The sequence below is a fragment of the Wyeomyia smithii genome, chromosome 3 (genome assembly GCF_029784165.1).
Source record: "Wyeomyia smithii strain HCP4-BCI-WySm-NY-G18 chromosome 3, ASM2978416v1, whole genome shotgun sequence".
Classification (NCBI taxonomy): Eukaryota; Metazoa; Arthropoda; class Insecta; order Diptera; family Culicidae; genus Wyeomyia; species Wyeomyia smithii.
In genome coordinates this window covers 179680455-179705932 of record NC_073696.1, presented here as the reverse complement: position 1 = coordinate 179705932, position 25478 = coordinate 179680455, and the positions used below count along the sequence as shown (strand labels likewise).

At 37.4% G+C, this 25478-nt stretch overlaps 1 protein-coding gene across 1 annotated transcript in view; it reads right to left on the bottom strand.

Moving 5' to 3' along the window:
* The window catches only part of LOC129726442 (neuroligin-4, Y-linked), a 103623-nt gene that overhangs the window by 61353 nt on the left and 16792 nt on the right, over positions 1 to 25478 (bottom strand). The window contains exons 3-4 of the mRNA XM_055683137.1: positions 709 to 870; positions 442 to 639 (exon numbers count right to left, since the gene is read on the bottom strand). Of these exons, the coding sequence (XP_055539112.1) occupies positions 442 to 639; positions 709 to 870 (360 nt within the window). The remainder of the gene's footprint in view (positions 1 to 441; positions 640 to 708; positions 871 to 25478) is intronic.

Below are 25478 nucleotides of genomic sequence, written 5' to 3'. Positions count from 1 at the left end.
TCGCATGCTATGCAAGCGCATGGTAGTTTTACGTAACCGGAATCAATTCTTCCAAATTGCATCGAGAAAAGAGTTGTTTGATACAATTGAGTTCAATAGCCAGGGAATCAATCCTCTTAAAAAAATGTTTATACTGGTAACAGGATACATAAAACTGATTTTAAAATGGCTATTGTGTGGACTGTTTCTTTATGTTTGTGAATACGCCCGAATCACGATTCGGCTTGATTTATATGTTCCTCAACAGCAAGGAATTTTGAAAGCGAACAAAGGGTCTATAGAAACCAAAACGTGTTTGGTGGTCAATTTTGTCGAGCGAGGAAACTGAATGAATTGATTACAGTTTTTCACACCATCCTGCTTCCATGTACAATTTTCGCTTCCTCAGGACAGCATAAATAATCCAATAAAATATTTATTGATACAAATTTATTCACCTACCTTCTGGCACAGCTGCAGAAGCGATGAGAAAGTGAACACACGCAGCTCCAGTCCCGTGTCCTGCCAACGTGACACTTCTCGGGTCACCACCGAAGGCTTCGATGTTTTCCTGGATCCAATGGAGAGCTGCAATGATATCCATCAGTCCATAATTGGCCGGCGCTTTCGAAAACCGGTCGATATTGGCATTTAAAAATCCTGTTGTTTCAAATAAATAGGAACAGTTAATATCGGGATCCATTTGTAATGCGTCAGCTGTTTGCGAACCTAATATTCCTAGTCGGTAATTGATTGTAACTACTAAAATTTGTCCGAAACTGGCAAGCACGGATCCATCGTATGGATTGCCGCTGTTCCACTCATACGATTCACCATGTACGAACACCATAACTGGATATTTCTGTGGCCCAGAGTTTTCTCGTGAACCAGCTGCGGGAAAAGAGGAAAAGAAATAAATATAGTTCAATAGGTGCATATAATTCACTTTCTTGTTTCAGTGTTACCCATAAATAACGCTACTTTCTCATTTGCTTTTTCCCAATCAAAACTATAAACGACACGATTCTACGGAATATAATTCTAGCGAACACCGCAATGTTGCTCAGGTGCTAGCGTTAGTGAAATAAACACCATTTTTTTTTCAGCTGCAAATCAATTTTTGATATATTATTCGTTTGCAACGTCCGAATCAGCTGAACTTAAGGACACAAATAGTGCTGCGGAAGTGAATACGACGAATTCAGAGGCAGACCAGCCATCTCACAAATTATATTCTATAACCACGAATTCGGCACTTCTTTTGGGACGGTATATGCAAAAAGTGTGATTAGAAAATAACATGACACTTTGGACATAAAAATGAAAATTTGCAAAAATGTCAAAGTCTTTGATTTGAGCATTGCACAAAATGCCATTGCAAAAAGAAAAGCTGGTCTCTACATTTTTTTAAGTTGTTCGATGGCAATTCAATATACGCTGTAGGAGCGAATTCAGGTGAAGTGCTCTGATTGTACATATTGTCAGGAGAAGTGCAGAGTTTTAATATTCGTAATGACAGAGATATTAAATACCAGCGTAATAAATTATGGTAAATTCAGATTAACGCAAACTGGCACAACTATGCTGGCATCCAGTACTCGAGCTTTTCTATGGTTTGCTTCTCTTTTATTTTCTTTGTCGTTGCGTATCCGAGAAAAAGCATCCAAAGCATGGCTAGACATAAACTATACCGATAATGTAGCACACTGTTATGGCAACGTGATAAAAAAGTGTCATGTTGACTCTTTGGTCAACAGGCTTCAAGGAAAAAAAATGGTCCGGAAGATAACCTTGGCAGCATCTGCCAGTTTAATATTACCGGATAGCGAAGAAAGACAAATATTGCATTTGAGGTGGTAAGCCAAGTCAGTAAACTATTCTTTGTCAGTATAGGCAGGTTTGGCATATAAAATCCCCTTGAAGAAAATTCGACTGGCATACTAAGAGGAAGTTGATTCTTCACACAGATAGCAACACCATAAAATCCTTTGCACGTGAACCAATCTCAACGAACCGAAGCGAAACACCACCGGAAAACGCACAGAAGGATGCTACCAGTAAGCTAAAATCATGGCCCATGCTTTATACAATCAGATCGAGAAACACATACATAGTCAATCTAGTCAACTAACCACCGGTCGTTTAACTGAAATGTATTCAAGAAGTTCTAAATCGATTCTTTGAATGTATTCAAAAAATGTGGCCAGCATTTGGTTTCGGTTCGGGCACGTTTTCCGAGTTATAAGCGTGCATTTTTGTTTGCTGCATTGCGCCAACCTACGTAATAAGCAAGTAGCAATTTGAAAAGTTGAAAAACATTTGATCAATAACAATTTAATTTAAAGTTTCGCAAGGAACCCCTTGTCCCCTTTCGACCAGTTATTTTTCTGCAAGACCATGTAGACATCCCGTCCAGGAAGAGAGAATAATCGCGTTTCTCGTTGTACTGTATGTTTATTGCATTAACAGAGGAATTGCCATTTGAGTTCGTAAAAAGGATAACAAAAGTTTTCAAACAGCAGAAGTAGGACAAGTGAAAGGCTGATGCTTGTGGGATTGGAAATGTGACAATGTAACAAACAACTTTGTGACAATTGTTTTGGACAGTTGCTCGGAGAAGTTTTATTGGATCGCTTTAACGTGGCTGACTGTGCGGTTAATTATACTGTTGTCAATCGGGGAGTAGCTTTTCACATTCATATTTTTCTTTGTTTGGAATTAGTTAGTTGTTAAATTGTAAATCGCTGCAAAATTTAAGAACTGACTGAAACGAATAGCTTGTCGGAAAAGTTATTTTCATGTAGGTCTGACTACATTTATCCTTATTTAACAATATTACTTCGGAAGAATAAATTCTCTGATTGATTTGTTTTTTTTTTCAATTGTAATTTCATATAATAGCAAAGCAAAACCTAGCAGCTAAATTCCGTTATCGAAACTAGACCACCCAATGTTTGTTGAACACAAACTTTGCGGCCAACTGTTGATTTACGGACAATTGCGGAGCTAGCGCTATGACGCTGACACTGAGTTCTTTTCGAGCCGGCATTTAGATATATGTCAGCTGGTTCTATTAGTATCGTACTTCCAGAGCAACTTGGAGGGAATCGCATATAATAACGAGCGTAAAAATAAAGCCTGGATAATATATTAAATATTAACTCAAAAACATCTACTGTTCGAAAAAAATTGGCACACGACAACCAAAGTTTTCTGTTCCATTACACATTTTTTGGAAGTTGACTAAGTTTTCTTTCATTTTCTTCTGAAACGAAAGAAACGATAACGAGAAAATCAATTTGTTTTAGTTATGTATTAAATTAATTTCAGTTATCACCTGAGGTCGAATAATTTGGATTAAGGGTAGAATTACAGAGATGTTGGAAATTAAAAAAAAGTCGAAATTGTTCGGTAAACTATGTTATTTAATCATGTGTAGACTCACAAGTGAGAAATGATTGCAAATCGTAGCAAATTTAATGGCAAAGATCTTGCTCTGTGTGAAATGTGTTTTGCCTGCTACGAGTATTTTATCGCCTTAATCGACCTAGTGAAACCAAAATTAGAGGCATTATAATCAAATTTCGCACCAAATTCTCGTTGTTAGATAGTAAACCATCGACTCGCAACAATTTGAGTGAGGTTTATGGGCTCGTGGGATTATGGAAATATTGGGATGTTTTTCTTTATAGAATACCTTGGACGAAATGTTACCGTCAACGGCGAACGATATCGATCCATGGTCCGTGACTTTTTATTGGAATTATTATCTTTTGAACGGAAATGACGAAAACTAATTTATCCATTCCTATAAAGATTTTGTACACGAATGCTCTACGTAAACGTTCTGTTTAACTAAAAAAGGCATTTGAAAATTGGTATCGAATTTACATTCAAATTTCATTGAATTGTAATGATATGGAAATATTTTTTTTATAATATTTTTCAATCTTTACTTCATTTATATAATTAAATCTTTTTCATAATATCTTCATATGGTTTTTTTAATATTTTTCCTAGTATGCAAACAAAACTTGTTGCACAATTTCCTGATACACTCATTTTATTCTGATAAGTTTGGTTGTTTCTCAATCATTTTTGGACTATGCTTTTGTGATTTCATATATAACTACACTTTGTGGCTTCATATGCAACTGCAGTATTTTTCTAGTTTTTAGTCGAAGATTTATGGACATTTGCGAATTCGCGCCCCGACTTCAACTCGACCAGATGTTGGTAGCACCTTATCAAAATCCAAATAAATTCTGCAACTTTGCATATTTAATTTTTCAAACTTTTATATTCAATTTTTCAAATATTTATCTAGACCAACATTTTAAAAGGGCTGATGTTTTGTAATAAATTGATATATCTGGAAAATGGTAAGCGATTAGGAAAAGTTGTTAAGGAAATTATCTGAGTTTTCATTGAAAAATTATGATAAAAATAAATTTAAGATTTCACTCTGAAAAAGAAAATTGATTTCAAAAACAAAGAGTGATGTAAAAAACGGTCATCTCATATTTATTTCAAATCATAATTTTCAGGTAAACAAATTTGCTACCAAAAACTTTTTTGAATATTGTTTTTATGACGTGAAATTTTCCATGATTAATAGTTAACATGTTTTTGCCTTTCTCCTAGAAAGGTATAGCAATCCCCGGACGAACACATACGATTCGCATAAATTCTCTTGGATTCCTCATATTGGATTCGTGAGCGTCCTTGAAAAGGATTCCTGAAAAAAGAATCCTCAGGAGTGCCCTGTGTATGGCTCTATCCCAATCCGCACGAGAGTCACAATTAAAATAGGACTTTTTTCTTACAATCGTCTCCCGAACCTTTTAAAAAATGATATGGAAATAGTTTTCGTAATCGAGTAACCATTATATTTCATAGAAAAACTTGTGTTTATTTTCTTATAAAAGACACTAAGGCTATGATTAGAGAATTTCATTTTGTCTCTGTGATAATTGAACTACAATTTATTTATTTTTCCCAGAAGGGTCACAGACGAAATCATTTTACTTGTGGAACGAAAGAATTTTATCATTAAGTAGTCACGGTGGTAATTAAAAGTACAAATGGCCTTTTGTCTTAGAATAGTCACCAAGAAATTAAGAGGCACATTTAAATTTTTGTTATAAATGCATAGTGACTTTTCATAGAAATAGTTTCCCCAGTTAGTCACTGTGACTTTTGTAAGAAAATATTTGTCAATAGTTTTGTTTAATAGAATTTGTGACCTTTTGAAAAAACTTATAAGTTATTAACATTGTCACAGTGATTTTTGTAATAATTTTTATTTTTGGTTTAAATAAATATCAGAAAAAGTAAACATCGGGCTTTGAACAACAAATGTTACTATTTAGTCACCGTGACTTTTGTACGAAAATATATGTTAAATGTTGTTATAACAGAATATGTGATCTTTTCAATAGTTCCGCGGAATTTTTTAAACTTTTTTAAACATATAACAAAAGAAAAATTAGTTCAATTTAATCATGTTAAATATTCTCTGAAACTAACGTTCGATTTATATTGTCTCAGAAAAGTCATTGAGTCAATTGATCTTTATTGAAAAATCAAGAAATGATCTAAAACCGGAGAAATGCATCTTGTTTACGAGAGTCACCAAGAATAATTGGTGACGAACACCTAAAGTTTGTTGGCTCACTAAAATGGGGGAAATGCTTGCTAAAAGCGGCGAAAGCAGTCGATTATAAAATTAAACCATAATATGATTTAGACGTTTTCCTTGAAAATTTTCATTATTTTGTAACAAGATTACAACAGGAGTTACTTATAAACAGACATTTGCCTTAAATGATCAACAAATTCAATTTTTCGTGTTTTCAAAATATTAGGAAATTTACATATACTATCTAAAACTTAATTTTTTTGAAGGCGCATGAAAATTGTAAGGGGTAGACGCTATACTTTCACCATGAAAATGGGATTGCATTTGAAAATAGCGCTTGGCATTTCATTTCTCGCAATTTCAACTTGTTCTATGTTATTACTCATATGTACACATTTAAGCATTTCTAAAATTTCATCGGCGAAATAAAAAAAAACTAAAACATCAATGTTCGGGAGTTGGTCACGAATAGTATATTTTGATTTAGAACTTCGTCACGAAAAATATTCATTATGTGTCGATAAAACTATGTCTCGCGGTGACAATTTAAAACAAAAACAGAAACGTTTCTGGTTTCTCCTATAAATATCACCAAGTTAAAAATATGTACACGTAGACAATTTCTAACAAACCACTTTGTGACAATTACTAAAAGTTTGTATAATGCTCTAAGCCCTGCCTTTTCGACGCTTTTTTAGCATTCCTGACCATTTACAGAACATATTCCTAATACGAATATAATTCTTCTCTTAAAGGTCACCAACATGTCATTTGTGCGGACTGGGTAGGATTCTTGAATAAGAATCCTGAGTGGGAATCCTCCGGATCGTGTTTGCGATTCCTTCAACGATTCCGTCACCGAGTTAAAGGTATCCTGGGGATTCTTACTCAGGATTCTCTGCGTGTTAGTAAGGTGACGAAGGTCTAAATGTTATCCAATGGGACGAATAGCATAAATCACTGGGCTCAGTTCGTCGAACTGAGCATTTTCATAGATTATTTCATAGATTACGTAATTGATTTGAACAAAATAAGTGTCCAAATCACGGGCTGCATCTAAAACCCTCAACAGATGAAATCCATAAAGATTAAACTTGTGGGTCGACAGTTACGGCGTTATCAACCAATTGAAAATCTGGTTTTTCGAGATATTTAAAATATTTAATAAGTAACAGTATACTATCCACCAAATGAAACTAAAATTATCAAAACTGGCGGTTCTTGTCGCAAGTTATTTATTTTGCTGCAGCCAGGGGCTTGACTATCTGTAGCACTCTTTCTGCACGTCGGAATATTCGTAAGCACACCTGGGTGCACCCGGATGGGATGACCTGCTTTAAGATCGACCATTTTCTGATCCGCACTTTTCAGACGTTACAGACGTAAGGTCGTTCAGAGTACCAAATGTTGACTTGGATCACTATCGCGTAGTAACAAAAATTCTCCGTTTTATAATGTTCTAAAAAACTAGGTCAACGAGGAAGATACGGTTTAACATCCAATGGTTATCAACTGTAGGAGTGGCTGCAGAGAACTCGCAGAAAGTTGCTAAGCGGATCGATCGCACATTGGAGGGAACCTGAAGGAGACATATCCACAGTACAATCAACACCATAGCGCGAGGAGTGTTGGATACAGCTGTGACCACGACACCCAACGAGTGGTTTGACGCTGAGTGCCAGCGAGTGACGGATGAGAAGAACCGCGTCAGAGCTGACTTGTTACCTACGGCTGTGATGCATCAGAGCGTAAGAAGATATCGAGCAGCTGGAGCCGCTGAAAAGAGACTCCTTCGCCGGAAGAAACGTCAGCATTGGTAACGTGTTCTTGCGGAGGTGGAAAGCTGCTTCTCTAGGCACAATGCGAGGAGCTTCTACAAAATATTACCGGAATCATGTGCAACGATAGAAAGTGGATCCTGAATACTGATAAATCAGAGGTGACCAGGTGTTGAAAACAACATTTCAGTGTACTGCTGAGCGGCGAGGAAGACAGAGGCGTCGAAAGGAGTAGGATTACCATTAAGAATAATGGACAACCTGTTGATCCACCAATCATGAACGAGATGAAGAAATCAGCTAAAGAGCTTAACAACTGGAAAGGACGGTATTCCTACCGAGCTTTTCAGAGTCGGGAGCGAACAGCTGTAGCGTGTTATTCATCGGATCAGGCTGAAAGTGTGAACTGATAAAGAATTGTCTTCGGACGGATTGGAAGGTCTTAAATGCCCGATCTACAAAAAAGGCCACCGCCTGGACTACAGTCACTTACGGAGGCATAATTCTCTTCGATACCGTGTACAAAACTCTCCCGCATCTTGTCCCATGGTTTGGGGTTGTTGCAGGAAACCTTTGTTTGGCGAGTACCAATGTAGTTTTCGAGGGGGACGCTCCATCATAGACCAAATGCTTACCCTGCGACAAATCCTCGATAGATTCCAAGAATTCAATTTGCAGACTCGCCATGTGCTCATAAACTCCAGGACAGCGTACGGCTCTCGCGAGCCTGGTTTTCTAACAAATCTAATTGGACTGCTTCGTGCCATCCCTGATGGTTCCACATCAAGCGTCAGGGTAGCCGGTGAGATATCGGACGCTTTCGTGATGTTAGATGGTTTGAAGCAACGAATCTCATATGCTTCTAGGTTTTGCGGACGATGTCGACATCATTGGTATTAACCGCAGAGCGGTGGAAGAGGCCTTTCTACCTCTCAAGAGGGAAGCTACGAGAATTGGGCTTGTCATAAACTCTGCCAAAATGAAGTACATGCTGGCTGGTAGAGAGAGTGATAGTCCGTCAGATTTTAGTGCTGCGATGAGGTTTTTGAGCTCAAAATTTTTCCGGTCAATCCTTAACTGGAACTATGCCTTAACTGAAACTGGAAAATGATGTTTGTCATTCGTTGGATGTGTGCTGTCGACAAAGATGCCTGAATATGTCGGTGAGGTGTTAGAGTCGACTGGAGGATTGCAGCCCAAGACCAATTGATATGGCGACGCATTTTGGTTTCGGCACTGGATAGATAATTTTTATATCTAGATCTAATACTTAAAAAACTTACTTTGAAAAACCTTGATGATGACCGTTTTTAAATCACTTCTTGCATTAAAAAACAGTGTAGATCTTAAATTCAATTTATTCGAAATTCCAGAAAGTCTTGTCATCACCGCACGTCCATGATACGTGAAAAAAAAACGTGAAAATTACTGAAAATGAAAAATCTTCTGCTAGTTTTTTTATAGTGCGCGTTTAGTAAACCCTTCACATCTAAAAAGATTGATAACAGAGAATAGTTTTTAAATTCGCAATTTATTTTTCGTCAAAATGTTACATCTCGCGATTGGCTCATATTACAGAACGGGGGGTGACAAAATCAATCTCCCAATTTTGTGCAAAATCTGTGATGGTCTCGTCCAAGTGGCATGTACACTTCGTATGGAATGATCCAACTTTATTATTAGCAGTATCATTATTTACCCTTAATATATATGACTAACATGGATATTATATATCAGTATTTGTGGGTGGATTTCTCCTTTCCTTTTAACGCCTACTATTTTAAGCCTTGTTCTCACTGCCAATACTAATTACCTGGAGAGAAATTAATTAAATGTCCCTCTGGTCAGTTTTATTGTAAGTGGGACTTACTTTTGTCAATAGGGGTTCAACATAAAGAAGTGTCAGTTGAAAACATAAGAATAAACCCATGCTTACGTCCGTTGATATCGAAGAACTTGCATTCTATTTTACTTTTCTGGAGACAGGTCATTGAGATCCCAGCCGAATGCAGAATACGTCTCCAAAGAACTAGGTCTTGGGCTGCTCCTCTTCAGTCTCTCTTTATACCCGATGCTCTGGCATCTTCGTCGACAGCACACAACCAGCGCGAGAGAGGTCTGCCTCTAAGTCGTCAGCCTCTACCTCTGCTAAAAATTATCTCTACCGGTTGCTCATCCGCTATCCGCGCTACGTGGCCAGCTCACTGTAACCTGCCGTGTTTCATCAGCTTGACAATATCAGCGTGTTTGGATCAGGGCTCTACATTTTCGAAACAAAACAATGAAAGTGAATATCTCGCGCTGTCATTTCGATTCGAACAGCTTCATTTTCACTAGATTCCTTTCAGCTACTGTCATTAAATCACTTCTTTCTCTCTTTCCCGTCTGTTGGTTATCGGATCATTTCAAATGAAACTGATGACTATTTCAATTGACGGAGAGAGTGACGGAGACAGAGACTCTTCCTTTCTTATACCGCAAGCTGTAGTTTGAACGGCAATGGCATCCAATAAATACGTCACGCAAGTTTCGATCGATATTTCCTCCCTATTTCCTATATATGCGTGAAGTAGTCTCCGTCAGCGCTCATTGTCATTTTCAATTGAGAATCGTCATGTGAGAGTGATGGTGATAATCTCCGCTTTCAATTGAAAAGCATTTGTATCAATTTCAAGCCCTTCAGTTGTCAAAATCAAAGCAAGAGCTTTCGACTGGGTTCATGTGACTCACAAAGTGCTCGAAAATGATACAAAAGCTTTTCAATTCAAAGCGACGGGTCGAAGCGTCCCTATAACCTGATAATTGTCGATTGAAAATGACTTTGTCAGGCTCTGGTTTGGATACTTCGTACAGCTCATGATTCATGCGCCTGCTCCACCCCATTCTCTAATTGTCCTCCGAGTATTGATCGCAGGATTCTACGCTCGAAGGCCCCAAGCGCTCGTCGATCCTTCCACGTCTACGATTCATGTCCATAGAGCAACACCGGAAGGATCAGACTCCTGTAGAGTGCAAATTTCATACGGATCAGTAGGTTATGGGACCTAAGCTGGTTACGCAATCCATAATTAGCCCTATTCACTGCAACAATCCTCTTTTTACCTCGTTGTCACATGTCACGAGAGTACCAAGATAAACAAATTCGTCGACCACCGCAGCACCAACACTCGCAGAACTACCACGCTCTCTGCCAGTCACCATGTACTTCGTTTTGGCAGTGTTTATGGTTAGTCTAATTTCGCAGCTTCCCTCTTGAGAGCCGTAAAGGCCTCCTCAACTGCTCTACGGCTAACACCAATTATATCAGCCAAGAAGCATGTGGGTCTTCGTGATGATGATGCCGCTCCTCTGCACACCTGCCCTTCGTATTACACCTTTTAAAACTTTGTTGAACAGCAAGTTCGAGAGCCCGTCAACTTTCTTCAAATCATCTAACGTCACAAACGCATCCGAAAATTCACCCGCTGTGCTGACGCATGATGTGAAACCGTCGACCGTCGCAACAACAGTTTAATTAGTTTTGTTGGGAAACCATTATTTGCCAGAGATCGTTGCGTTGTGCTGTATCGTACGCCGCTTTGAAGTCAATAAACAGATGAAGTGTCTGCACGTTGTATTCTCGAAACTTGTCGAGGATCTGTCTCAAGGTAAACATCTGGTCCGTTGTAGATCGTCCCATTCGAAAACCGCATTGGTTTTCTCCAACAAAGACTTCCTGCAACGGCCTTAGTTGCTGCACGCAAAAGTTGAATGGTGTAAAACCAGTACAAAATTGTTCGTTTTTAGCGCAATTGTTGATTTGATTTGAAACCAGTACAATGATTGGTTGTTGGGCATAACGCAATTAATGCTCTAGCGTTTTTTCAATGTATTTGGCAGCCCCAAACTACTACACTTAAACAATTTCAACTGGTATCAAGCAGCATTGCAAAGCGAGCGAAAAGCAAAACCTTCCTCCTTCTTTCTTCTTGATAACGAGACATATGCTATATTTCTCCAGTCTCCTGCACACACGCTTTCAAGATACTCTTTCTTCTTCATGCATTACCCTGAGTAGCAGCAAGCACGCACCGACAGCATGAGTGAGACTAACAACACTGGTATCAAGTATGCACTGCACTGGTGTCTCGCTCATTTCGTGAAGCGACGTGACATCGCCTTGCGCGTCGCAATCCGAACCGAACGAGAAGCGAAAGAGCAATCTGCAAATTGTATGTGATGTATCTAGTCTCGTCGCACGTACATGTCAATCACACGAGCGAGAGAGAAATTTCTCCGTCGCTTGAAACAAAAAAGCGCGTGCACAGGATGTCAAATAATAATTATTCACAATTTACAAGTGTTGCCATAAAAAATCGGCAACGCTTTTGTGGCTTTGTGGAATGGAGGGTTTTGCTAGTTTTGTGGTGAAACTAGCGTTGATTACAAAATGTTGTGAACAGAGTTTTGTTTCTTTTTTTTGTAAATCATGCATTTTTAATGACCAAATCCATCGAGATTAAACGATCGAGTATTATAGCTATTTAAAATAAGTGAGTTCACAGGTTGTTGTTTGCTGCTTGCACTGCTTTATGAGTAGTAGTCACTAATACATTCGACGTGAGAAATGAAGTGTCGGTATATGATACATATTCTGATTTCATTCTATGTCAATGTATTCGCAGTACAACTGTTGCGTTATGCGTTTCATACATTTATTGTGCGATTTCTGTGCAACATTTGTGCGAATCGGGAAGACACAATGATTGTACAAGAGTTCAACTTTTGCGTGTGGAACAGAATACGAACTAAAATTAAAACCAACGACCACCCACTTGTCGAAGCGAATTCTATTATCTTGCGGCAACGAGCTTCTTAAAGGCATTCTCAATTATACTGCTCTACTGGGATCGGCCGATATAATTCTAATTTGGCATTAGACTAAATCGTGACAATATTTAGGACTATTTTGCTGTATTCATAAACAATGTTGTTTATTTTAAATGAAAATGTGGTAACTAATATTGTAACTGTTTCAGTTGACTAAGTAAAATAATTGTATTTGAAGCGTAAAAGCGGCAAAAGTTTGAAAATTTTGTTACAAAGAATTTTGAACTTCTCCCTATATAAAAGGTATTCAATTTATATACAATTTTTGCTAGCAATTTCTCCACGAATGGTAAAATTACATAGAATTTTTCCCTTGTTTTCAGCAGTATGAGGGCATTTTATATACTTTCGGTGGTAACTAGCTTATCGTTCCAGGCAGCCGTAACAAAATAGTAATAAAATCGGTGCCTTTGCTTGTCATTTTGTTTGTACGTTAATTAATGGTTGCAGCATTTCCTGGGAAAAAGCCGACTCAGTCGTAAATCACTTTCGTGAGTCCTTTAATATTAAAATGCAATCATCATTTCGTTGCTTTAACGACCTTTTTCGTAGCCTAGGTAGCGATACTCGAACGTGTGCGTACGGTAAAAGCTTCTAATTTAGGTTAACTACTAAGAGTGAATAAGTTTCTTCCCTTCCATAGTGTTATTATTTATAAGATTTAACAAAGATAAGATCATTTTATAATTGTATTTTTCGGCGTCTTTCATTGTTAGCTTTTGCATTGAGCGGCAACATAACTCTTCGATTGCTACAAAATATAATTTAAAATTAGCGGTGCGCTTCACTAATTCTCATGAACACTAAATCTATTTCAAAAGAAATCAATAAAACGCTCACTGACATAAACAAAACATCGAGAGAATCTGTTATGGTTATCAAATAAACTGTGAAATATAGGGCTAGATCAACATTAGTGCTGTTTGTCTCGCATTGCTTCGTGTGGTATACACATTTTAAAAATTGTTATTTAATGGCACGCGACGTATGTTGTTTTGTTCCACTAAATATATATCCACGCGAATTTATAGTGATTTATCTGAAAATCAATTTATTGCAACTTTTTGCTATGAGCGAACTTTTCGCTTTTGACAGTGATTGTTTTATCAGAAGTGAAAAGTATTACTTTCGCCTGTAGCACGGAGGATTTCTTCTTATGCCTTGTGAATAGCAAGTGAACTGGAAAGACATTGAAATTTATGAGAACTGTGTAGGATGAATACATGCTTTGAAGAACGCTAAGACTAGCGCATCAATAATTGCTAGAGGCTTGCTAGTGCTAACGACTGTTCGGGAAAAGTTTTCCACAACCGTCACTCAATAGCTTTACCAGTTTATGGCTATCCGGTACGACTCAACGGTTCACGCCCAAAGTTATGTATCGGCATTCGGATCGGTGTTTGCCTCCTCTTTATGTTATAGTCACGCGTCTGTATTATACGCGTCTGCAGCCGATTTTTTTTTCGGGGCAACACAAAGCACCGGATGCCGATGGCATCGATTTGAGCAGCTTTGAGAAGCCCACCTACTACATACATACTTGTACACAGACATATACGGTATAAAAAAGATTGGCATTCCTGCGTGCGAATTTTCATTACACGAGTGGGTGGAAATTTTCGTTGGAACGTTAAGCGAATTTATCAACCGTAACGTTATGGAAACGGATCGATTAATAGTAATCAGAAGAGTTCATTTGGGCTGAGCGTTGCTGAGTGATGCGCTATTTTTCGTACGTAGATAATATCATCAGATATAGTAAACGCTCATACAAGACACTTTGCTTGGTTGTCTACACTAAAGATTTGATGTTTACCACATCTTGTATAATTTTATAATCTAATTCAGCAACAAGCTTTTATCGGCTCATATGCACGAAATATTCGAAAAGGATGGTTTGTTTGTGCTCCGTGAAATGTTTTATTTGTCACGATGAAGAAAGGCTTCATGTGTATGACATATACTGCATATTAATCTCTATAGTTAGACCGACTCAAGCGCTTTTGGCTGCTTAAACAGTATTGTTGGAAACACAACTTTTTTAGTTAACGTGATGTGTTTTGTTTTCGCTCGAAGCAAAAATATTATTCATTAATAACTTGTGTGTACGTTTGTAGGAGCTTTGCCGATGGTTGTACGGAAAAGTTTATAATTAACCTGTGCTGTGAAATTTGCTTATTGGGTTCCGCCGTCAATACAGCACTGGGACAATTTGTTGGATGTGTACGCGAACTTTATCTACCATCTGAGTAGGAGTGCAGGTTTGACGTGCGACTTTTCGCAACAGAAGAATAAATGTAGCAACACGTTGCACTATGAATTTTCAAACTGTGGATCGTTCCAAATATTAATAACGCAGAATATTAATAACACAGGAAATCGCCGAAATTTAATAACATACAATATATGTTACTCAAGTTGGCGTGATAAGTTGTTATTTTGTGCAAACGTCTCCAGTCACTCATTAGTTGTCAATATGAAAAAGTTGGAGGGGGATTCTGGCCAAGTACATGAATGCTAATTTAATTTAGAATTACCAGATAAGGATGGTATCGTCGTTTTGACTCTGAAGGCGATGTTGCTCGGCTCGTCTTCTAAAATAGCGTTTTCACACGTGATGCATTAACAATTATCGAGTCTTGTACCTTTGAAAATTCGAAGTGATGGCTCGAAGTCGGTCATTTGTGTCTTCAACACAGTTTTACCTTCATACTAAACTTAACCCTTATTTATCCGTAGCCTTTGGATAAATGAATCATCAGATTGTAGTAGCCAAATTTGACAAAAGGAACATGTAAGATAATTTGATTGTCTGGCTCGAATCGTACGTAACTATCCTCATCCTTTCTCGTTAGGTCCGGCGTTCCAGGGAAGTCATTTTGGGCCATTTATGTTTCTGCTGTACATGAACAATGTAAACTTTATTTTAACTGATGACCTGAAGGTGTGCTACACGATAAAACAACCAACCGACACATTTTTCCTGCAATAGTCAACTCAACCGGTTGTCGTTAAACGTATCCGAATGTTTGGTCATCTCGTTTTGTGGTAAACGCTTTACCCTTCATTTTGACTACGCCAAAGAAAACTTCCACGAAAAATATTTTCGAAGCTTGCCATATTTAATTATTATTCTCTCTAAACATTTACAATTGTTCAGCTTGGAATATTAGATGCGCAACAAAGCTCTCGCTATCTGTCAACGAATAGCGGTAGCATTAGATACTGACCGATTTTAACGTCCCTAAAACGTGATGAACCGAGCTGAGACACATGGTAAACAAATTTCTTCGATACGTTAGTGACTTTAGTGTTACGTCATACACTTTTAGCTGTGTGAAAATATCAGATTTTGTGCCCAATGAACGTTATTTGCAGGTGTGTTACTTTTCTCATTTCATTTTAAGAAAACGGCAGTTGAAGCGCATCGAAAGTTAAAAAAGTTCACAGGTATATTGTCCTGAGTGACACAACGTGTTGTGATTGGATCATCTCTGAAGACGGTAATTTTGATGTTGACCACTGTCCGCTTGAAGGACGGCCAACAAGTTTTGAAAACGCTTTTTCAGAGGAATTGTTCGATGAGAATCCATGCCAAACACAGGAACAGCTTGTTTTGTTATCAGATATTTGTAACGTTTGCACTAAAACAAATGGACAAAAATTGCCGATTCTTCATGGGTTTACCTTCGCAGGTACACTTTATAGTAACCTATGAGTCAGCAGAAAAAAATTTACAGTTCTGTCAGTCGAACGCAAACCGTTATAGCGAAAATAGTGGATCTACTTCGAAATGTGCGCGTTCAAGGAAAGGTATCCCGCCACGTTGGAAACGGACATCGGGTGGCACTTTTTGGGCGCCGGATACGTCCTTTAACATTTTGTCACTATTGAGCGACAATCAGAGCATCGAAAGAAAGCCCGGTTCCGGGCAGCCGATGACCCTGAGCAAAAAGAAGCTCCAAAGGATCGCAGCGTGCTCTTGGTCGGGAGGTCGGTACAACTGGCCAAATAGGGAAAAAGTACCTGGCAAACATGTACATACGTGTCAGGAAGTGGCAGTCCCGTTCACTGGTCTCGGAGCTGCAGGTAATGACGCAGCGGTAGCGGCTGAATAAGATAGCCACGTGGCGGTGATAATGGTCGACAAGACCTCTCTCATCCTGGATGGCAACGACTGGCAGGGCGTTTCGTATTTTACCGAGAAAGTTCATCACATACCAAGTTCCCCAAGAAGGTGTTGCTGTGGCTGACAATCAGCGAAAATGAGATGTCAAAGCGACTCTTCTTTCGCTCCGGACTGGTCGTGAAAGAGGAAATACTATAGAGTACGAAGTGCCTTTCGAAAGTTGCGTCGTTCATCAAGAAATATATTAAACATTTTAAGGGGAAGACGTGGTGTTTTGGCCGGATCTGGCGTGAACCTACTACTCAGACCGATCGTTGGATGAGATGGGTTGGCTGAATATCGATGTGGTACCCACGTCGGTGAACCCTCCCAACGACCCACAGCTGCGCCTCATCGAGAACTTCTGGGGAAACCTGCAGCGAAAGATCCACTCCAACAATTTTGTCTGAGGAGGAATTGATAAATAAAACGAAGAGAGAACTCTAAAACATGTCTTCACGCATGTTTTCGTCCGCCATGGCGAACGTCCCGATTAACTGCGGGAAGCCACTTGCAAGGGCGTAGAATTTTTTTGCAAGTAAACTAATATTCTTACCACTCATGAGGAATTTATCAAACTCAATTATCTGTCCTAGTTATTTCTTTATCACCATCCGGAAAAAGTCCATTTGTTCAATGCAAACGATATGCTTTGGGAATGATTAAAAGCAAACGAATCGGATTCCTTATGATTTGAAACCAAGAGACGTTGAGTGTCAGTTTTTGCCTGCGAACAACCGCTACAACCCTAAAATGGCAGGGTTTTATTTATCGCATCATAACGGGTAATAAAAAATGGATTTATTGGCAACCCAAAGAAAAGAAACTCGCAGGGATTGCCCTGTCATGTTTGTAATATCTATTATGAGCTGTTGAAACCGATCGTAACCACCACTGGGGTCGGTATCGTTTTAAATTGAAGCGAAAAAGCCGAGCGTTTCCCAAATAATGGCCACAATATGAGCAGAGGTACGAAAAAGTGAATTTACTGCATGACAACACTTGGCATCATACTACCAAAGTCGTTGAAAATTACATAGACTTACTTTACCCGCCATATTCATCAGATATTGCATCGTCTGATTGTTACGTGTTACGTTCGATAGAACATGGTTTGGCTGACCTGCTCATATGAAGACATCGCGAAACTGCTTGATTAGTTGATAGCCTCAACAGAGGAACAATTTTATCGTACCAGTATTTGAGCTTCGCCTGAAGGTGGGACTGCACCCTTAAAGGCCCAAATACACACACGGCGCAATGACACCTTAACAATTATTATTACTGTCAGTTGATGTATGTGTTACATCGCTGAAGTAACACTGCGTTCTCGAAATCACAGTAACGCTGCCTGTCAACATAATCACTGTCAACTGAATGAAAGTAATTTTCATTTTCAGCTCGATATTCGTAGTTTTCAGTTTCAGCTGTGAGTTGATCACTTACAGTGAAATATTGTAACCCTGATTGCACGACGTGTACTACCACTCAGTGTTAGTGATAAAACGACGGCACCCGATCAGAACCCTGTGGAACTTGGCCAGTGAAGGTTTAAAAAGTTACATATTTTCAAGTGGAATGAAATGAATTTAAAATAAAATGTTTTTGTTTTGAAAAATTTATTTATTTAATACAGTAATTCAAAATATAACGAAAACTTGGGTGCTTATCTAATACATTGAAACGTTCAAAACGTCAAAAATAATAAATAGACGTACTTCGATTTTATACTACAAGAGGATGACAATTTGAAGCATAACAACTGCATTAGACTGCCGAGATTTCGAATAGAATCAACTTATTTAAAATCATTATAATTCATTGTGAGACTATTTGGTGTCAATCATTGAAAATTCATTACACCTTATTAAATATAGATAGTGATACGACACCAATGGTAAGCCAAATTCAAACAGTGGTCAGCAAGGTATATAATTGTATGTGACACAAAAAAGTGTACATTCAGGATTATATACGTAATTCAATTTTCATTAAACCCTTCGAAAAACAGCTACATTGATCAAACGCTATCCAGAATCGGAACCGTTCATTAGTAGCAACCTGAATCATTTATTTTTGTGGCGGAAAAATAATTAGCTAGTATTACCTTGCCGGAAGCTTCACATAAAGCCTGGTAACATTTTTTCATTGCATTGTTTGTATCGTTTGCTCCATCAAAACATTTTCCGCATGCCGAGTCAGCAGCAGCGGTGGTATTGCTGGGTTAGCATTTCCCAGATTATTAACAATATAGACTTTAATCTCAGTGGTATGTCGATTTTTTGTTCAGTGGTTTTACTTTTTTCCATGCTTTGCCGTTTGCCAAGATAATCTATCAACCCAAATTAGAGCACACCGATCAAGCACAGAAACATACAATTAAATAATGCCTTGGGCGGGGAAAAGTCCTTTGATCTTGTAGCTTTTCGCCTCAACCCTGCTCATATTCGTATAGCATGGTACATGAGCGTAAAAAAACAAACAAACCTCTGTTTATTTCATCCTTAGTCAAAGCACAATTTCTTCGCCAACGGTCTAATTTTAAACATGAAACACATAAACAGCGAACACTGTTAAAACATGCTGACTTATATGGGTTTGTTGCAAAAAATACCGCTAAGATATCCTATTGCTATTGCCATTTCACCAGAAGTGGCAGCAAAGGAAGCAATATATTTCTACAGGCAGTTGAAAAAGGAATGAAAATGTTGGCAAGACAAATTTCAACGCCAGTAAAACCTCACCAAATGAGCTATTTCAGATAAAATAACTTCTTAATGTCTGCGCGGGTAAATCTGAGGGAATGGCTTTGAGAAAAAAGCGAACCGTCTCGCCGAAAATGTAGGCCTTGCCTAACGTAATTTACCTAGCAGGTAAGTATATTAGAGTGATAGCATGATATGCTTGGTAACTTTGGGGTGTGGGTATCCATATTTATTGTATTTTGGTGTACATAATTTATTGATTGGACGAATTATAATGTAAATTTTTTGGTGGGAAAACGAATCGTTTTTATTTTAGAATTGAGAACGCCTAATTAGTCCAAACTGCAAAAAACTCTGAGTTGATCAGCCTTGGCTTCATTTTAGAATGGGTGATAAACTTTAATGGCTATTTCCAGCGAGGATGGAACCTTCTGCGGTTGGGTGTAAAGCTCAGACGCTTAGCGCTTATTTTATCGTAAACTTGTTTTTCAACGCCATATATCCTCCGCATTACTTAATATCGTCACTTCAGTTCTATTTTGAACAACAAATTTCAACTACAAAGTGCTGCTGCAACAGCGGGCATAAAAGGATAAAACCACACACATACGGCTTCGTTGTACATATTTACTATGTATGAAATAAGCGTCGCTGCTGTTGTGGACCCCGATGGAGATATATCAGGGAGCAATAAAAAAATGTTTTACTTTTTTATCGCTCCCAAAGTGATATCACATTGCAGTTGCTTTGTGCACTCAAAAAAAAAAAATAGAATTATTAATAACAACCGACTACGCACTAAACTGCTATAGAAAACGTTCGGTTTATCTACACCTCTGTCGATAAAAAAGTTCCAGTTTTGTAAATAGCTTCTCTTTAGTTTATTTCGAACGGATTTGTGCCAGTTTTTCCCTCCCTTGTTCCATCCGCTTTGACCAGCGTTGCCCGGAAAGATGCGTTGGTGTTTTCAGTTTTCGACACCAAGTGGAAAATGTTTTTAAAATCAGAAGGGCACAGAAAAGCTTTCAAGCAAATGAGATTTCTTCACTCGTACGGTGGTATCCAAATTGAATGGCATCCGGGTTACCACATTTTACGACGGGTTGTGTTAAGTTATGAGTTTCTGGTGTCTATATGTGAACATGTGCCACGTACGGATGTGATGATGAATTGCTTGCCAAATAAGATGTCATTCGAGGTGAGTTGTTTGGATTGTTTCTTGACAGCAGATATTATTTTGGATAATTTAAAGAAACTATATTTAGAAAAAAAATATTCGTTTTTCTTGAAATACCTGAGTCAGATTAAAAATAATTTAAAATGTGACACAAAATTAATTTTTTTTTCAACTGAACGGAAATCTGATGCTGTCAAATCAATAGAGTTTCTTTGAGTTGTTTGATAGAATGCTAAAAGGAATTAGAATTTCAGCAGACGACAAGCAAGAGGGAACGTCAAACATGATCAAAGTGCGGTGGGTTTGGTGTGTGTTGAATGTGTATACTTTAACCCCCACTAGGATTTAATACGAATTTCGTGCTTTCTGGTTCGTGACGAATAGAAACATTGACGGTGGAAGCCGGGGAAATTACTAGGAAGCATGTTGGATAGAAAATTTGAATGCTAGCTTTGTTAGATACATATTTTTTATTTTTGCACGTTTGAGTAAGTACTCAAAGCGTTCGCAGAATAATTATTAATTAGGAACTTATTTGTAAAAACCAGTAAATCACAAAATGTATCATGTTGTTTATTTTATTTACGTATAGAATAAATCGGATTAATATTTCATGCTCTACTTTTGTGTGGAAGAGTGCAAGGCACTTTATTGTTATTCTATGCAGAGTTGTTCCAGTTTTTTTGGAGTTTGCTGTAAGCGTGGAACAACTATCGAAAAAACGGTAGAACACCTGAAATAATAATTTACGATTCGAGATACTCCTTAATAGGCCTTCAATCTCCTAAACCTGAATTTGAAGTATAGCATCAAAGGTGAAATGATAAATGATAATCTGACAGCACTTGCGCGATGTTTAGAAGTGATTTCATACTTTATCTCTCTCAAAAAAAATGTTCTGTGTACCCGAAAATCAAAGAATGTTGTATGATTTACTGAGTAATGGTTGTGTATTGTTTTATATATGAGGTTGTTCGTGGAAAGTGTAATTTTTTTTTGAAGACTGTATTTTTTTTGAAAGAAAAATGTGCTGCTTCTGCGGCTGTCGCTCTATCATTTCTATGAGAGCAACTGCTTCGCCGTTTGTGTATGTGTGAATATGTATAATATTAAAGAGACGCGAATCACGGCAAACATGGCGGACGTCAGAAAAGTTGTCTGTAGCCCTAAATGTGGATGCAGGTATCGCAAGTAACAGAGTAACAGAGAATGGCTAAAGTGAAGAATATGTCTATTCGCGTTCGTGATTACGGAAGGAATAGAGGCTTCTATTTATATTTATATATTTTTTTTTTGTTATTCGATCTAACAAATCAGTGCGATTCTTATAAAGTTGCTTTGGTTGTTTATGTCGACAATAACATTTATTGATATGTTTATTTTATGTTCGAACGCAGTGGCAATTTCTCGAAATTTCTTTTGAATTAAAAGTGAAATAAACGTTACGATTCGCACATATTATTGTTATTGTTATCTTATGGTTGATTTAACTTTTTGGGGAAAGATTTTTCCTACAAGCAGTGCTTTAATAACTATATTTGAGTTTCAACTACTTAGAAGTGGAACTAATTTGGCCTTTAACAACAAAATGAGAATTGCATTTGATTTTATGGTCATAGCGAAGATTTCGGGAGCTTTTTTTTTAAAAAAAAAGATTTTCTTTAGAAATGTTCGTTTATTTTCGGATGCCTTCGTTATTCTTGTCAATGCATGATTGTTTTTGTTCCATTTTGAAGGGATTGACATTTTTAGTTTCATATCGGTCCAGAGAGCACTGTTGTTGCTGGAAGAAAAACGACTATGAACGCGGGCGGGACTTAGAAATTGTGTTTAATAGTAAGTAGAATTGGGGATGCGCAGAAAGATTTACATTATTTTAGGGTACACGAATTGTTCCCCCAAGACCAGGTTTGTTATGCATCATAGTAAAACTAATGAAATTGGCTTCGCAAACTTTTAATATTTTGCGAGTATCGCAATTTTGCAAGGCTTCACTATTTCGAGTATATCCGGCCTCTAATAGCAACAAGTATCGAACTAACATCCTGGGCGAGCTACTAACATTCTGGGCGAGCAGGCTTCCGTACTCATCAGCATGCCGGGATCATTATGGATGTACAGTGAATAGCTAATCCCAAGCAACAAATAATAAATTCAACGTACAATTCCAATCGATCCTGGTTAGAACGAAGTATTACATAAGCTCAAGGCTGCCACCAATCTTTTTAAATTTATTCATCAGAATGAAAAATTTTCTGTTTAAAGTTTGAAGTACTCAACTTTATAAACAGTCTATCTAATTGTGATTGGATCCTGTATGGTGTTTCTAAATTATTTGCAATATTCGTTGACCGTAGAAATAATCTCTTACTTATATTAAAACAATGAAACTACGTGACAGTTGGGCCGCGAAAATTTACCAAAAATAAAAAAATGTAAACCGGTAACATTCGTTAACTAAATTCAACCCTGAAACAACGTCGAACTATGTACTAGAGAAGGAAAATTTTGGCAAGCAAAACCGGATAACATCCGGAGTGTAGGGAGAGAACAAGGAAATTGGAAACGGAAAAATCAAAGAGAGTTGGGTGGAGTAATTCGATTTCGAACCGCAAAGTAGATACACGCGAGAACATAATTTAGTGTTACTAATCGAATTAGCTAAATTGTTTGAAAAACTTAATGTTTGGAAGAAATAGAAGCGGACAATGGTTTTGGCGGTATATCAGTGATTTTTCAAGATTTTTTTTATGGTAAATCTTGAGGGTAAGAATCGCTATATGTTTCAAATATGTTTCAAACAATTTTTTAAAGAGCATAGACTGGAACCGAAATTATGAAAATTTGTTATGTGCTACTCTTTAAAAAACGAATTTTAGATTGGATTATCGCAAAAACTTATTTTTTGAAAAATGTCTTTATGGTGAACTAAAGAACCATTTTATTGATTAGGCTTAAATTTTATTATTATTTTTTTTTCAAGGAAACCATTGTAGAATTCTACGTCTAAGAACTACCTAATGGTCGTAATTTTAGTGTAAAGCGTAGTTTACAGTTCCAAGCGAAGTGAAAAGTTTGACAAGTAAAAAAGCGTAAATTTTCGCTTGCGTAATCTATCGTGAAACCCCTTTGTGGAACACGCAGGTATTTCACCAGCCTGCCGTTTACAGTTTAAGTGAAGTGAAACTCACGAGTTTACACTCCGAGCGAAGTGAAAATTGGCTGCAACTGGCAGAATATAAACGCACGCAAGTTTCCGCTTGCTGTTGCTTTTTTCACTGGCGTTTGCATGCGTGAAAAAAGTAAACCCAAGTGAAAAAGATGAGATCCACAACCTTCAATTTCGCTGGATCTAATTTGTTTACAGTTCCAAGCGAAGTGAAATTCTTGCAGGTTGCATTTTCACGAGCGTGAAAAAATGAACATTTTGTATAAGATTTTCACTTCGCTTGGAACTCTAAATAGGGCTTAATTGATAAAACGGCTCTTGTGTTATCGTGTATACCACAAACAATACAAATAAGAGATGTGTTTTGTTGTGGCAACGACTATATTTTGTTAGTTATTATAAATATGCCTCCGTATTTTGTTTTTATGCACGTGAAAACGTATACTTTTCAATGCGAGTATGTTCAAATAAAGCTATAACAAAATTCCAAAAAAAAAATACATCACAACCTGCAATTGATATTGAGCTAGTAATTTGAATATTTTTTCTAAATTATATAGTCCGGTCAGGTTTTTTACGCGAGGGATGCATAGCTCGTAAAAACCGCGTTAATAAGAAAATCCGCGTAAATAAAACCGCGTTAATTCAAAATCCGCGTTAACCCTAGAAAGATAGTCTGCGTTTCTTCTAATAGTGCGTCAGTTTTTTCTCGTTTTATCTTAATCAACGAAGAAATAATAACACCTAAATTGTAGTTTTTGTTTTTTATCGATGTGTTAACACCGTAATGATCATTAATCGATAATTTATGAAAAAAATGAGCATTTTTAGTAATTTGAAAGCCGAGAGTAAATTTGATGCATGATTATCCTTTTACGCATATCAAAATATGATTATATTTTCAGGGTTAACTAGAAAATCCGCGTAAAGTAAAGTTTTTTTTTTGACTAAGCCTTATACTTAATAAACACTTGGACGTTTTGGGTTTCCAACTCACGTTAATTCAAAAATCTGCGAAAAAATCTTTGAATTAGCACGGTATCGCATAAAAAACTGCGTTGAGAAAAAAATCCGCGTGAACAAACAGCGTTAATACAGAAATCCGCGTAAAAAACTCTCAAATAAAATTCTCGTAAAAACATGAAACGTAACAGTAGAATTTCTAGTGTTTAAGGAACTATAAAAATGTAACATTTTTTGATACATTTTTTTTAAATTATTCCAGATGATCATTGTAGGGGAACTGCTCCATCATTCATCTCATTAAGCCCCTATTCACGAAAAATGCACGGAATAAACACCAAATTTTCACGAAATCATTGAACAAATGAACAAAGTATGCTTACGTGCTTTTATGGAATCGCTCAGCATTGTACATTTAATAAACTTAGCTAGATTTATTCTGAATTTTGTAAAACAAACCATTTTCACAACGCTTCCATATTCATCTCAAAACTTGAATCACTGCTCAATTATTCATCTCGCGACGCCCCCATACTCATCACTCTGTTATTCATGAATGAATCACATTATCATGAATGAACGTATAGGCACAGGCCGTCGTAGTAGGTTACCTAGATATCCGCTGTAGTTGTTTACGTGCAAAATTGGTAACCTAGGTAACCACTGCAGTGCTGTCGACTTTGGTTTGCTGAACGAGTCCCGTTGTAGCCGTATGCGGGGATTTTGTTTTCTGAGGCAGGTGATTGAATTAAATCAGTTTTCAAGTGCAGATGATGCCCGACTCAAATATCAAATTCAAAGCTTTTAAGTGAGTTTTTGAGGATTATACTCTATGCGAAATCTAAAGTGAACTTAGAAGAATCCATTCCATGGATTAGCAGATTGGTTTAGTTAGAAAATATGCGTTTTTTCATGTTGTATGAGATGAATTATTGGGCTGAGATGAATGATGGAGCAGTTTCCTTATGCTTTATTCAAGGCCTGGATGGTTTTGGTGTAAATTTTCAAATATGTTGATCTAGAGCTAAA